This window comes from Eretmochelys imbricata, chromosome 1 (genome assembly GCF_965152235.1).
Source record: "Eretmochelys imbricata isolate rEreImb1 chromosome 1, rEreImb1.hap1, whole genome shotgun sequence".
In the NCBI taxonomy this organism is placed as follows: domain Eukaryota; kingdom Metazoa; phylum Chordata; order Testudines; family Cheloniidae; genus Eretmochelys; species Eretmochelys imbricata.
The window spans coordinates 9597686-9612646 of NC_135572.1; the positions used below are offsets into that span (position 1 = coordinate 9597686).

General features: G+C 58.8%; 2 protein-coding genes across 8 annotated transcripts in view; one reads left to right on the forward strand and one right to left on the reverse strand.

The window, feature by feature from the left end:
- The first annotated feature begins 459 nt into the window (after positions 1–459).
- On the forward strand, positions 460–11218 carry IL18BP (interleukin 18 binding protein). Of its 2 annotated transcripts, none has more exons than XM_077841600.1 (7): positions 460–644; positions 4813–4977; positions 6258–6320; positions 7186–7251; positions 8138–8267; positions 8790–9014; positions 10678–11218. In XM_077841600.1, exons 2-7 carry the CDS (start codon positions 4893–4895, stop codon positions 10808–10810), a joined length of 702 nt encoding a protein of 233 aa, XP_077697726.1. In that variant the 5' UTR covers positions 460–644; positions 4813–4892; the 3' UTR covers positions 10811–11218. The 2 variants fall into 2 exon arrangements, with proteins under 2 accessions (XP_077697726.1, XP_077697719.1); XM_077841593.1 differs by lacking the exon at positions 460–644 and adding an exon at positions 3359–3770.
- An 821-nt stretch (positions 11219–12039) lies between these two features.
- The window catches only part of NUMA1 (nuclear mitotic apparatus protein 1), a 60215-nt gene continuing 57293 nt past the window's right edge, over positions 12040–14961 (reverse strand). For all 6 annotated transcript variants that reach the window (XM_077829630.1, XM_077829476.1, XM_077829552.1 and 3 more), the window contains one exon: positions 12040–13891. In XM_077829630.1, the coding sequence (XP_077685756.1) occupies positions 13856–13891 (36 nt within the window). In that variant the 3' untranslated portion in view covers positions 12040–13855. The remainder of the gene's footprint in view (positions 13892–14961) is intronic.

Below are 14961 nucleotides of genomic sequence, written 5' to 3' on the forward strand. Positions count from 1 at the left end.
CCAGTCCCCGGCACTCATGGCAGGGCTAAGTATTATCTGGACCATCCCTGGCAGGTGTTTGTCCAACCTGCTCTTAAAAACCTCCAGTACTGGAGATTCTACAGCCTCCCTGGGCAACTTATTCCAGTGCTTACGTACCCTGACAGGAAGTTTTTCCTAATGTCCAACCTAAACCTCCCTTGCTGCAATTTAAGCCCATTGCTCCTTGTCCTAGCCTCAGAGGTTATTAGTGTGTGGGCATAACGGGTGGAAAGTAGTAAAGTATTCCGTAGCCACGTGACTTGACCACCCGACTCAGCTGGGGTCTATGCAAGCCACAGCCTTTCATCTTACTTCATGGGGCTAGGTGCAGGACAGGAAAGCAGACCCAGGATGGCGGTATTGGGCAACAAGCTCGTTTGCTCTGTGAAGGGGTAGTGGTAGGGTGGTGGGGAAAGGCCAGAATAATTCAGGGCTCCATTTTTCGGAAGGATTGCCCCAGGATCCCCATTCCTCTTCCGTGACATCAGAACTGCACCTGGAACAGCACCTGTTTTCTCTTTTGGTTTCGTCTTCCTGGAAGCCGGTCGGAGTTTGGAGAAGAGGAACGGAGCCCCAGAAGAGGCGAGAGCAATTGACTTCGGAAGAATGAAATTTAAATTCCAGTTGAGTTAATCAAGGGGAGAATAAGTATACATATTTGTAGTGTGTCAACATCAGCGGGGGAGAGGAACTGCTGGGGGTGAGTCGAGGGCGTGGAGCTGGAAATGCAAATAAGTCATGGGAAACGTAGAGGCTGCACCGGAAAGGACTCAAGTGGTGAGATCGTGGAATATCTCCCGTAGGAAATGGGGGAAGCCCTAGTGCAGCAGGGAGAACACACTGCAGGGATGAGGGAGATGGGGTGTCTCAAGGGAGAGAGACAGAATCTATCCCCTGCCACCTATAAATCAGCACGAGAACAGATTTGTGTCCAAATTCCTGCTGAGGACCCCCAGCTGCCTTGCCTCTGCAATGCCATTAAGCACTCACGCCTCTTCCCCTTCTTTCCGCTCTCTTGTGCAAGCAGAAGCAAATCCTTAACACGCGCACAAGTGCCACTCCTCTCCGCTTCCAGTAGTCGGTATACCTGGTAAGCCTTGTGTCCCCCCTAGAGGTATTCTCCTCCTCTTATAGATGGGGAAACTGAGCCAGAGAAGCTGCAACTTGCCCAAGGTGGATGCTTGCCACGGCAGAGCTGAGAAAAGAAGCCAGGCACCTAGATTCCCAGCCCTATGGGAGGGATCTCAGTCGCTCTTTCCACCAGGACCTGCAAGGCAGCAGCTGACAGGGACGATAGAAAGGGGAGGTGGAAAGGACCAGTTGGGTCACCTGGTTCCGTTCCCCATGCAGGATTGTTCCCTGCATGCTGTTGTAAGTGCTTAGATCAGAGGTCCCCGAACTGTGGGGTGTGCCCCGGCCCTGCGCCTCACCCCATCCCCAGCTTCCCACCCAGCCCTGGCCCCAGTCTGGGTCCCCTTTCCCCGTCCCCCCCAGTCAAAGCCCCTCTCCTGGCCCTGGCTCCAGGGGGGCGTGGACAGAGGGAGGGAAGGCACAACCCTCAGAAGGGCTAGATACTCTGTTCAAGCAATGGTGCTTCCCCCGGTCTGTGGGGGATTATTCCTCAGTCTGTTTGATCTGTCTGATGTTAATCCTGTATTTCCTGTTCTCTCCCCTTGACCCACACTAAACCCTTCCTGTCCCCTTGTAATACTTAGTGTCAGTATTTGTGTAACTGCTCTTACTCAGAATTCATCAGAGTTGTAAATACTTCCTCTAGGAGGATCAACTGCATGGCTATGAGCAGGACTTGCCCTTTCTCGTTTGTTTATGATGCAGAAATCCGGCCCCTGAGGGTTTTCATTCCCCATTCTTCTTAATCTGAGCAATATGAGTTTATTAACAATTTAGCCCTCTCCAGTATGAGTAAAGTATATGTTAAATGGAGCGGCCAGCTGCCAGATCTCCTGGAGAAGTTCATGGGGTTTCACCATCAAAGGGGGGGGTGTTTCCACTGGGTTTCTGCAGCAAGCGATGACACTCCTGACCCTACTCTGCATTTTCCTCGACAAGCTGGAAGTGCATCTAAAATCACTGTTGATAAAACTTGCAGCTGCTAGAGGCTGGCATAGGGGTAAACAAGAGGGACAGGGCCATCATGCAGAGGAATCTAAGAACAGAAGAGCGGCCATATTCGGTCAGACCAAAGGTCCATCTAGCCCAGTGTCCTGTCTGCCGACAGTGGCCAATGCCAGGTGCTTCAGAGGGAGTGAACAGAACAGGGCAATTATCAAGTGATCCATCCCTGTTGCCTGTTCTCAGCTGCTGGCAAACAGAGGCCAGGGACACCATCCCTGCCCTTCCTGGCTAATAGCCATTGATGGACCTATCCTCCATGTACTTATCTAGTTCTTTTTTGAACTGATTCACTTGGGAAAATGAGCCAATTTCAAACATAAGAACAGCCACACTTGGTCAGACCAATTGTCCATCTAGCCCAGTCCTGTCTTCTGACAGTGTCCAATACCAGGGGCTCCAGAGGGAATGAACAGAACAGGGAATCACCAAGTCCATCCCCTGTTGCCCCCGGCTTCTGCCAGTCAGAGATTTAGGGACAGTTTCTTTAAGATCTTAAGCTTAGTATGCGTGTTCTGTTTTATGTGCTTTGTGCTGTTATTTCTCGCTTACGATCTCTTAAAATTTACTAGCTCAGCATGGCTGGGGGCTTTCCCTGGAGCCTGGTTCTGGGCAGGGCTCGAGAGAAAGGCCCCGCTGTGGTTTCAGGGTGGGCCCCGCTGCTTTCTAGGGAAGAATGAGTCAGCAGTTGTCTTGCCCCCAGGCAGCTGCAGGGACTGGAGTCAGAGCCACCAGATCCTCAGCACCCTGCTGTGGCAAAGCTCAGCACCTTATGGGGCCAGTGGTGGAGTCCCCACACCGCTCGGTCAGTCCTAACCCACAGCCCTCGGCTTTTGTCGGGCCGGGCTCCATGTATGCAGCCCTGCTGATCCCCCACGATCCTGGCTGACCGCTCACCCTGCCAGTCTGGCCCCGGGCTCCCGACGTACACAGGGCCCTGCTGGTCCCCCATGATTCCCCCCCCCCCCGCTAATCCGGCCCCAAGCTCCAAAGTACACACGGCCCTGCAGGTCCCCCGCGATCCCAGCCCCCTCCCCCGCCGTGCTAATCCAGCCCCGGGCTCCCGACATACACACGGCCCTGCTGCTCCCCCGTGATTCCGGCCCACCCCCTCGCCCCGCTGGTACAGCCCTGCTGATCCCCCGTGATCCCGGCCACCCACTCACCCTGCTAGTCCGGCCCTGGGCTCCCGACGTACACACGGCCCTGCTGATCCCCCGTGATCCCGGCCACCCTCTCGCCCCGCTGGTCCGGCCCTGGGCTCCCTGTATCCAGTTCACCTGATTTAATTTTTAAAAATTACACGTCAAACCATCAATGGTTGGGAGGAAAAACCTCTGCCTTTCCCCCCATGTAATGGATGCAGTGTTGTCTGCCGCCCGCCTGAAACATGAGTTGTGAGAGGTGTGCGCTATCCTCTTTCATGTCACTGGACTGTTGACTCTGAAACCTAATGATTACTCCCCCTCTCACCGTGGTTAGTGGTGTCACTGCTACGAGTTTCAGCAGAACCATCCAGCTATATGGACTGAGCCCATAAGCCCAAGATGCTTTTATGCGTTTTGCTTCACTGCCCAAAACGCCACCTCCTCCGTCCCCCAACAGCTGCTCCGATGGTAATTCTGAGCTTTCAGTGCGTGGCTCTGTGGACATAGAAACCCACCAGCAGGGACTGGGTAACATCAGTAGCACTGACTATGAAATGTACAGACACATGGGCCTGACCTGATATCCGCTGTTGTATTTAACCCAGTAAAAGCCCCTCGGGGGCGGGGGGGGGGGGTTAGCGGGTGGGTGGGTCTCAGGAAGATGGGAGGGAGCAGCAGCTGGATGAGTGGATCTCAGGGAGGCGGGGGGAGTCAGCAGCCAGAGGGGTGGTCTCCGGGCAGTGGTTGGGGGGGACAGCAGCCAGGGAAGTGGGTCTTGGGAGTGGGGGGTCAGCAGCTGAGGGTGGGGGTGTCAGCAGCCAGGGAAGGTGGGTCTTGGGGTGATGGGGGGGTCAGCGTCCAGGGGAGTGGGTCTCAGGGCAGTGGGGGGTTCAGCAGCTTGGGGGGGTCTCAGGGAGGTGGGGGGTGCTCAGCAGCCGGGTGAGGTCAGCTACCAGGTCATTAGGTCCTGGGGGGCAGGGGGGTCATACCACTGTGTGGGGATTGTGTCAAAGGTGATCAGGGAACTCCCCCACCCACACACACACACTCCATGTTTCAGAGTAACAGCCGTGTTAGTCTGTATTCGCAAAAAGAAAAGGAGGACTTGTGGCACCTTAGAGACTAACCAGTTTATTTGAGCATGAGCTTTCGTGAGCTACAGCTCACTTCATCGGATGCATACCGTGGAAAGTGTAGAGATCTTTTTATACACACAAAGCATGGAAAAAATGGGTGTTGACCACTACAAAAGGTTTTCTCTCCCCCCACCCCACTCTCCTGCTGGTAATAGCTTATCTAAAGTGATCACTCTCCTCACAATGTGTATGATAATCAAGGTGGGCCATTTCCAGCTCAAATCCAGGGTTTAACAAGAACGTGGGGGCCGGAGGGGGGGGTAGGAAAAAACAAGGGGAAATAGGTTACCTTGCATAATGACTCAGTCGCTCCCAGTCTCTATTCAAGCCTAAGTTAACTGTATTCAATTTGCAAATGAATTCCAATTCAACAGTCTCTCGCTGGAGTCTGGTTTTGACTCACCCCCCTTCCTGCCAGGAGCGGCTGGGGACTTCCCCCTGCTGAGGGAGCCACATGATAAATACTTCCTCCCCCAGCGGCTCCGAGCAGACAGCCCAGCCTGGCAGGATGGACCCAGCCCCGGCCCGCAGGCGCCCAGGTAAGGCCCAGCTGCTCGCACGTGGGGCATGGGTGGTGGGCGGGGGAGGCAGCTGGTATGTTTCCTTTCAGGGCAGCTTTTTTGTCAGCCTGCCACAAAGAGGCTGATTTGGTGGGGGCTCCATTCTTGGGAACCCCCCCTCGAATATGAGACGGTGTTGGGGGGATCCCCAGAACAGAGCCGCCCCCCCCCCCAAAAAAAATCCCTCAGTGGTTCTAACATGGGCTGGTGACTTTCTGTCTCGCTGCCGGGCGGGCTGGGGCGGGCGCTGTTGGGGTTGGACTGGGGAGCCGGCGGGTCAGTGCCAACCGGCTCCACCTGGCTTTGACCTTTGCCACGGCACTTAATTACTTGAGGGGGTCAGTGCCGTGGTTGCGCTCGGTGGTGTCTGCCATGGTCCCTGCCCCGCAGAGCTTCCAAGAAAAGTAGGAGGGGAAACTGAGGCACAGAGGGGCAGCGAGTGGGCAGAGGCAGGTATAGACCCCCTGACTGACAGCCCAGCGCGCTAGTCATAGTCTCCTGTCCTGCTGTGCCTCAGTTTCCCTCTGTGTGACATGAGAGATCATAGGTGGTCAGCGACTGTGCTCAGATGGGGGAGCTGGGGCCGGCAGGGAAATCTTACAGTGCCAAACTCCTCCGAAGGGCAGAAGTGATGGGGCTGGGGGAAGTGTTCCCGTCCCCCTTGCTCCTGCGGTTGCAGGATGGGCTCAGCTGTGAGGCGTTCGAGGGGATCTCCTCGATCCCCTGCCCTTCACGCAGCCCGAGCGTGAGGAGCAACAGCCATAGAGGTGGGGGGGTGTCGGGGCGGGAGGCAGATGGCTGCTTTGGTTACATGGGCCCAGAGCCTCCAAGGGGTTCAGGGCCTGAGCTGCCATCGATTTTGGTCCTCTGAGGCTCTGGGCCCTTGCAGCCTGTCCTGTGTCCCTCACCTCCACGTCTGGAGGGTAAGAGCCTGGGGCAGCCGGGGCCGGGAGGGGTGGGGGGGGCACAGTGCTGGGACGGAACCTGCGGGGGTGAGGTAGAGGAAAGGAGCAGCAGGGTGAATGCAGGGCTTGGGGCCTAAGGTATTGATGGGTACCTGTTAGCAAGCTGAGCCCCCTGTTGTATCATTACCCCATTGTACAGATGGGGAAACTGAGGCACCGTGAGGGGCAGGGTCACACAGCCAAGCAGTAATAGAGGCCTGGCTCTAGGTGGGGAGCTGTGGCTCGGAGCGCCCTGTGGGCTGCTCCCATTCCCCACCCCAGCCATGCTAATGCTGCCTTCTCTTGTGCTCCCAGGTGTGATGGGTGCTGTTCCCTGGCTCCCTCTAGTCCTCCTCTGCGGCCACTTCCAGAGCTCAGGTAAGGCGAGGGCGGCCGGACAGCGTAGGGTCCTTGTGCTCATGAACATGTGGGACAAACAGCTCTGTCCCCATTCCGGTGTAGTGGGGTGGGGACAGACAGACGGTGTGAGCTCGCCGTGTGCTGCAACTTGGCCAAGGTCCCCAGGCCGCTGCAGATGCTACGCCCCCCCCCCACCCCAAAGTGTGGTGCTTTTACTGGAGCTGTCTAACCTGTTGGAATTCTCCGTCTCCTGGAGGCTAATCGAGACTCTCCCTCAGTGAGCCATCCATTACAGGGCTAGTGCAGGGGATGTGCGGGGGTGAGCTCTCTGGCCTGTGTCAGCCGGGGGTGGAGGGGGGCAGGCTAGATGAGCAGACGTGGTCTTAAAACTCTGGCCTTAAAACTCTATGACTTCCTAGCAATAATCTCATGCAGCAGTGAGTTCCACAGGTTAAAAAGTAACTTCCAGGTCAACACTCTAACTAGCGGGGGCTTGAGGGACAAGCTCATTGGCTTTAAAAGGAAGGGTCAGCTCCCCCTCTGCCCCTCCAAGTTGTGCCCATATTGCTGTCCCAGGGTGACGTTCATCATTTCTGAGCTCTGTGTCTTGCTGTGCGGCAGGCTGGGATCCCTCTAACAGGTACAGCAGCCACCGGCCTGAGGCCTGGCTGGGAGCCTGGACTTGAGGGTGCTACTGCTGCCTCTGCCAGAGTTAGTCTATCACCACACGGCTGGTCACCTGACCGCTCTATGCCTCAGTTTCCCCATGTGTATAGCAGGTGCTCTGCCCTCCTCCATGTTGTTTGTGCACTGCCCAGGTGCCAGTCTGTGCCCTAGGGAGCTCCCCCCTTCACTGCCTTTCACCAAACCCTTCTCCTTTCAGATGCAGCTTCCAGCCTGCGCCCAGAGATCATCACCCCCCTGAAGCCTGTGAAAAGTCCCGCCTTGGGTAATTGACGTTCTCTGTCCAGCTACGCACTGCAGGCACTGTGTGGGCGTGGGGGCGGGAAATCAATCACAGCAGGTCCTGGTAGCACACCTGGCCCTGTCGTCCCCCAGCTTTATTCAAGCCACAGTGAGCTGGAGGGAGGGCGACGCCTGACACCGGCTCCCAGCCATGCTCACTCGCCCCGGTGCAGTGCCAACGAGGTGCTGGGGGCGGGTAGGGCCTGGGGCACGGCCAGCATGCACGGGGGGAGGCCAGCAGCCCTGACTCCCCCTCGCACACCAGACACTCTGCACCTGTAGCAATTCCACAGGCCCCAGCCCAGTGCAGGCCCTGCCAGGCTAAAGGAGAGGCCCCCAGTCTGAGCAGCGCGAGGGTGTCCAGGCGCTGAGCATGTCCAGCCCCTGGGGGGCACTGGGATCTCCAAGCATGGCTGGCGTTCCCTCCAGCAGCGGGGCCCACCCCATGGGGATGCAGTTCCCCTGGCAATGTACCCCCTGCTAGGGATGCAGTTCCCATGGCGATGTTCCCCCTGCCCCTGATGGGGATGCAGTTCCTAAGGCAATGTTCCCCCCGCCCCTGGTGGGGATGCAGTTCCCATGGCAATGTTCCCCCCGCCCCTGGTGGGGATGCAGTTCCCATGGCGATGTTCCCCCCGCCCCTGGTGGGGATGCAGTTCCCATGGCGATGTTCCCCTGTGGCAGGGATGCAGTTCCCATGGTGATGTTCCCCCATGGCAGGGATATAGTTCCCATGGCGATGTTCCTCTGGCAGGCAGGGCCGTTGGCCCACTGCCGCTAGGGGACCCCGAAGCCAGGCCCTGAAGGGGACCTGCCCTTGCCTTGGCCCCTGACATCGCAGCTTCCTGTCGCTTTGCCTCCTTGGCCAGGGAAACGCTTCAGTCTCCGCTGCCAGGCTAAGAGCCCCTTCCCGGGGATGACCCTCATCTACTGGCTGGCAAACGGCTCCTTCGTGGAGGACCAGTACCTGGACTTGGCAGTGTGCGAAGGGGACGTCGTGTGAGTAAACACCCCGAGCTGGGGGGGTGGGGTCCCCCAGGCCCGCTGACCTGCCCCGCTCCCAGGGTGGAGAGCCTGCAGCAGGGCTGGCTGGGTGGCCTGACTCTGGCTCTGGCCCCTTCCCCCAACAGCTCACCCCTTCGGATCCAGGGCTCTGGCAGGGACAGGCTCAGGGCCGTGGTAGTTTGGGGAGGGAGAATCTCAGTCCAAGGACTTAAGTCCTGCCCCCTGGAGCTAAAGGAGAATCGGTTCAGCAGCGGGCGGGCCTGCCCGTGAAGGTGCCCAGCGGCGCTGAGCCTTTGGCCTGGTTCGCAGAGGCCCTGTGGCTCACAGCGAGGAGGGGGCTGTGCAGCGGCTGAGAGGCTTCACCCCCTCGCTCCCGTGCAGACATGCCCTGGGAGCTTGCCCCTGCAGCTGTTTCTGGGGTGGGGAGAGGGCGACACCTGGTGGCTGTTTAGGCCAATGACAGCTCTCCGGTGCCCTCGCTGACCCCCAGTCAAGCCCCTGCCTCTTCCCTCACAGAACGGAGGCCAGGGGCACCGGGGTCCTCCTGACCCGGGAGTTGCACTTCTGCTCCTTCTCCCAGCGGGACAGCAGCACCTCCTTCATGTGCGTGGTGAGGAACCCAGCCGGGCTGGAAAAGGCACTTGTCCGCTGGGACCCTGAGCAGCCAGCCCAGGTCGCGGAGCCGCAGCAGGAGACAAGGCAGGACGTCCAGACCCCGGAGACCACCCCCAGCGTGGACTGGTGAGAGCCCTTAATGGCTATGGGGAGGGGCGTGTGGGCATGGGCTGGCCACATTGCCAAGCCCCTGACAAGGTCCCTCACCAAAGGCTCTTAAGCAAACTCAGCAGTCATGGGATAAGAGGGACGGTCCTCTCATGGATCAGTAAGTAACTGGTTAAAAGGCAGGGAACAAAGGGTAGGAATAAATGGTCAGTTTTCAGACGGGAGAGAGGTAAATAGTGGGGTCCCCCAGGAGTCTGTGCTGCACCCAGTGCTGTTCAACATACTCATAAATGACCTGGAAAAAGGGGTAAACAGTGAGGTGGCAAAATTCACAGGTGATACAAAACTGCTCAAGATAGTTATGTCCCAGGAAGACTGTGACGAACTACAAAAAGATCCCGCAAAACTGGGTGACGGGGCAACAGAGTGGCAGATGACATTCGGTGTTGATCAATGCAAAGTAATGCATGTTGGAAAACAATTCCAGCTATACATATACAATGATGGGGTCTAAATGAGCTGTTACCACTCGAGAAAGAGTCCGTGGAGTCACTGTGGAGAGTTCTCTGAAAACATCCACTCGATGCGCAGCGGCAGCCAGAAAAGCGAACAGAACGCTGGGAATCATTAAGAAAGGGATCGATATCGTGTTGCCTCTAGATAAATCCATGGTACGCCCCCATCTTGACTAGTGCATGCAGATGTGGTCGCCCCATCTCAAAAAAGATATACTGGAATTCGAAAAGGTTCAGAAAAGGATGACACAAATGATTAAGGGTATGGAACAGCTCCGTATGAGGAGAGATTAATAAGACTGGGACTTTCCAGCTTAGAAAAGAGACAACTAAGGGGGAATATGATAGAGGTCTATAAAATCATGACGGGTGTGGAGAAAGTAAATAAGAAAGTGTGATTTACTCTCTCATAACACAAGAACGAGAGGTCACCAAATGAAATAAAGGCAGGTTTAAAACAAACAAAAGGAAGTATTTATTTACACAACTCAGTCGACCTGTGGAACTCCATGCCAGAGGATGTAGTAAAGGCCAAGACTAGAACAGGGTTAAAAAAAGAACTAGATAAAGTTCATGGAGGATAGGTCCATCAATGGGTGTTAGCCAGGATGGGCAGGGATGGTGTCCCTAGACTCTGTTTGCAAGTTGCTGGGAATGAATCACTTGATTCCCTGTTCAGTTCATTCCCTCTGGGGCACCTGGCATTGACCACTGTCGGCAGACAGGATACTGGGCTGGATGGACCTTTGGTCTGACCCAGTCTGGCTGTTCTTAAGGGATTGGAGCCCCTGCCTCATTCTCAGCTGTACAGCAATTCCCAAGAGGTCGGGCGGGAGCTCAACACTGGTGCTTCCCCTGCCCCTGGAGCCCCACCCCTTCTCTTCGCCGTGAGCTGGTGGAGAGCTACTGGGTTCCACCCCAGTGACAGCTGCATGTCACCAGTGGGCAAAGCAAGGGGCTCAGTCAGAGTGCAGGGAATCAGCCTGCACCCCCAGACCTGATGGAGCCCAGAGGGAGGCAATCCCTGCATGGGGCCTGGAGGCCGGGCACGGTCACGCTGTGAGAGTGGGATCCTCTGCAGGGCCGCAGGGCCAGCTAGGCACCAGCTGCGTGGGAACGGCCGGCACCTGCCAGCCCGGCACTAACCGCACGTTGGCTTTCTCCAGGGCCCAGAGCATGGACGGAGCACAGGGACAGCAGCGCCAGCCTGCGAGAGGCAGCGATATTGTGCCTATGGCTGCCAAGTGCCACTTCGCTGGCAAGGCTATGCCAGCCTCCCTCCGTGGCCAACACAGCTGAGCTGCCCTCCCCCACCTGCTCTGTTCTTCCTGTGTCCGCTTGCAGCCTGGCAGGGCCACAGCTTGGCTGCCCCGGAGGGGGAAGGCCAGATTCAGCCCCAGCCCTCAGCTTCTCTGTTACATTCCCCACCCCAGACCCAAGGTGCTGGTGGGGGAGGCTCCCACAGGACTTGCCCTCTGGGCGAGGGCCCAAAGCAGCAGTAACAGGGCTGCCCCCCACCCCCACCTGCAGTGTCACTCTCTCCCCTAGTGAAGTGGGGTGACCAAAGCCACCCCCTGCTGCCAACCCAGCCTATGACCGAAGGGGGCAGCTAGCAATGCTCTGCCTGTTATATGCCCAGGAGGGCAGCACCTGCTTGGGGCAGGGTCTGGGAGACCAGCAACTCGGGGCCTCTCGCTGCCAGCCTCTCACTGCACATTGTTTTGATTATATAAAAACACAATGCTCTGCACTGGCTGGGCCGGTTTCTTGTAGCCATCTCAGCCACCGTCTCGGAGGGAGAGGCAGAGGGGAGCAGCCTCGTGGGTCAGGGAAGGGGGGGAGGTGAAGTCTTGCGGAACAGATGGGGCAGGAGGGCAATTGGAGGGGTGGAACAGGAAGGGGCCTTCCAGGGAAGAGGACCAGCTTGAAGGGGATGGAGAGGGGGAAGCCCATGGAGTGAGCCAGAGGGCAGCTCTGGGACAATGCAAGGGGTAGGGGGAAGCCAGAAGGAAGGGTGCAGGAGGAGGGGCTGGAGGAGATGCAGCTGGGTGAGGAGAGGGCTCCTTAACTCAGCCATTATAGAAGCAGAAGGCCTGAGACTCAGGCAAGGGCCACAAGGATGGGTGCTGGTGGCCAGGTCTGACGGGGAGGGTAGACAGGCTGTGAGTGTGAGCTCCTGGAGGGGGGACTGGCTGGAGAGGAGGTAGGTCCGTGGCATGGTCGGAGGGCAAACAGGCTGCCGCCATGCAGAAGCCGCTCGCTCCGTGGAGGGGGTTGTGTGCCCCCCTCACCCGCAGGGTTCACCCAGTGTGGCCCCAGCAGACTGCAGCCCTCGGTGCTGGTGAAGCTGCCTGCAGGGTCCAGCAGCCAGCTGGCCCCGTGGCTCCGTCCGAGTCCTGCTGCGGCTGGGGGACTAGCCTTTAGCTCACGCCTGCCCCGGTGGCTCTCTGGGCCTGCCCGGCCGCAGGCAGGGGCTGCTCTGAGGGCAGGAACCCGCTAGACACAAAACAAGGCCTCGGAAACGGGCATCAGGAGAAAAGTACAGTTTATTTACACGTAGAAAGGGTTTAAAAATGACACGTTTCACTGACATCTGGACAGCCCCAGGTGAGCGCCCGGCGGGGCCCCTCCTTGTGCAGACCCCCCCGACCTGCTCTCTGCAGTTAAAGCCCAGAGGATTTGAGACCGAATTTACTTAGTCTAAAAATGAGGGAGCCAGAGCCAGGCGGGGCAGCGGGCGCAGCCTCCCAGCCAGTGCCCCGCAGAGCTGCCCCCCCCCGACCCCGGCACTGACCCAACCCAGCAGCAGCTAGTCCCAGCCCCGCTCCCGGATCGCACGCAGCCCGGCTGCTCCTTGCAGCTGCCTGAGGCTTTGTAGGGCGCAGAAGAGCAGCTTTCAACCATGATAAACCGGGGGGGCAGGGGGGTTAACACAGCTGTGGAGGACCAGCCCATTGTAACCTGGGGCTCCAGGAAGCAAACCCCAGTTCATTAGTTTGAGGTGAGCTGGAAGAGGGGCCTGAGCGCAAGGTGAGGTGGGGTGGGGGCTCTGCAGGGGGATACAGGAGATCTCAGCCCTGGGAGACAAGTCTAAAACCCTGCCCTGCCTTGCGATGGACACGGGGAAGCCAGCTCTGCGGGGGTCAGAGTCTCACACCCCGGGCTGCACACGCCCATCTCCCCTGGCAGCTGGGCTGTACCCACAGCCCTCACAATGACAGCTGGCCCTAGCCTGTGGGGACCCCTCCTGGCCCCAGCCCTGGCAGATTTTCCACCTTGCGGGGGAGACCTAGCTTGCTACACAGAATACAAACCAAAGCAACGCAGCGAGGGGGGAGGGGACGCTGTGCCTGCCGCTACCCCCACCCTGTCTGTACAGTAGAGGAAGCAGCCCCCCACCCCCTGTGCCAGAGACCCTGGCTGCCCTCCCTATGTACAGTGCCTACAAGAAGCTGCCAGCCAAGCAGAACCTGTGCAACCCCCCCGGAAGGGTATAATCCGAATGATATGGAGGCATTCCCGCTGTACATAATCTTCGTGCCCAAACCCCATAGGAAACACCCCTAGTGCCACGCGGCTGCGGTCCCCACTTCCCTCCCCCCGCTGGATTCTAGTGTTTGAGGAAGGCAGCCCCCTGCAGGGAACAACCCAAACTAGAGTTATACGCAAGAGAGACCCCGTAAGAACCCCCAATCCCCACTAAGCCAATGAAGAGCAAATGATGCCTCCCACCCCCAGAGTCCTAGCTGTGTGCACCCCCAAGCAGATCAGCGACCCCCTCCGAGCAGTTCCTTTAGTGTAGACGGCCGTGGGGAGACGTGAGAGCCCATGGGCTGCGAGAGGGGAAGGGGAGCCCAGCGTGCAGGTGAAGGGGGACGCGGATGCTGAACTCCCCCCAGCTGGCCTATGGCAGGAGACAGCACGTGGCCGCGCGTCGAAGGGCGGGCTCCTTTCCCTCAGGCTCTGCTCGGGGCTCGCTGGGGAGCCCTCTCCAGGATCCCCCTTCCGCCTCCGCAGCCAGCTCACCACACTCAGGGCAGCGCCCGGGTTTTCCTGCCCCAGCTGGGGCTGCTCCGAAGAGGTCCTCTGTTGTCAGCGTGCCCAGGGAGCAGACTCGGTCCCTGGCAGTCCTCCCCAAGCACTCGGGTACCAGCTTCGCTGCCCAGCTCTGCCCTGGGTTTCGGGGTCTCATGGGAGCACACCGCTGGCTCCAGAGCAGGGAGGGAGAGAAAGGGCAAAAGCTCGATCCAAAGTGGCTGATGGAGCAGCTCCTAACACAATGGCGCCTTCGGGACAGCTTCGCCCCTGGCAGACCCAGCAGAGTGGGGCTCAGCCAGGAGAGAGTTAGAATTTCATGTTCTTGGGTGACTTGCGGCTGGCCTGCGGGGAACAGGCAATCTAGTTAGTCTCAGCACTGGGGGGCCGGTCCAGAGCAACTGCAGGGGTGCGGGCCAGCTGCGGGCCTTCGGGGGGGACAGCCAAAAGGACAGAGGGCAGGTGTGTTAAAGGGCAAGGCAGCCAGAGACCTGGGCACGGATGTTCACCAGCCAAAGTCTCCTCCGGCAGGCGGATGCAGGGTAAAGGGAAAACCAGGAGAGGTCAGTTCCCCTTGCTCCAGGCAGAGGGATCCATGCATGGGCCACCCCAGGGCCCACAGCCCCCCAGCAGTGGACTGGGTTCGCTGCAGGGGCAGGCTGGGAAGGAGAGGTTCCCCCCCCCAGGCAGGGTCAGCAGCAGGGGAGCGAGTTACCAGCTGGTCCGTGGGCTGAGTCCATCTTTAAGCCAGCGTCACCATAGCCCACAGTGAGAGCCCAGCAAGGGAGGGACCGACCGCCTGGCTGCTTGCACATGACAAGGGCAGACCCCCCCACATGCTCCCCACACACCATCAGCAGACTCTAGTGCGTTCGGGCGGGAGAGGGAGGGGGGATGAGTGACCACTGGGTCCCCTAGAGACGGTGCTGCCCGCAATGCTTGCAATCAGCAGCCCGGCCCCTCACCGCACCTCTAGCCTGGCAGGCGGCTCAGGCAGCCTGGGAGTCCTGCAACACCCAGGGAGACAGGTGGCTTTGCTGCCTTGCCACGGGACCAGCCGCCAAGGTCTGTTAAAGGTCACATGACACGGGTTGGGAGCCCCGAGGGGCTGTTTGGACAGCCATCTCCTGGCTGTGTTTGCTAACCCAGCCCTGCACCCCGTGAGGCTGCTTGTCCATGACGGGAAAGCCCAAGACGCTATCGCTCCCCGGTCAGTGTCCGGGCACTGTCACCTCCCGGGGACAGACCGTTCAGCCCCCGGCCTGCAGCTCTTAGCTTTGGAGCGCTGTGCCCAGCGGGGGATGCTCTGATGCTGCTCCAGCTGCACCTCGCCAGCAGCTGGGTATCAGTTAACTCCCATGGGAGCTGGGGGCCTGCAGGGCTCTGCGCAGTCCCAGCTGGGCTCTAACGGGCAG

What these genes read in the sequence shown, in the direction of transcription:
- IL18BP (XM_077841600.1), top strand. Translation starts at nt 4,893, where the DNA reads ATGATAAATACTTCCTCCCCCAGCGGCTCCGAGCAGACAGCCCAGCCT. An exon ending in CGGCCACTTCCAGAGCTCAG is followed by an intron (nt 6,321 to 7,185) that starts GTAAGGCGAGGG and finishes TTCTCCTTTCAG; the next exon opens with ATGCAGCTTCCAGCCTGCGC. An exon ending in GTGTGCGAAGGGGACGTCGT is followed by an intron (nt 8,268 to 8,789) that starts GTGAGTAAACAC and finishes CTTCCCTCACAG; the next exon opens with AACGGAGGCCAGGGGCACCG.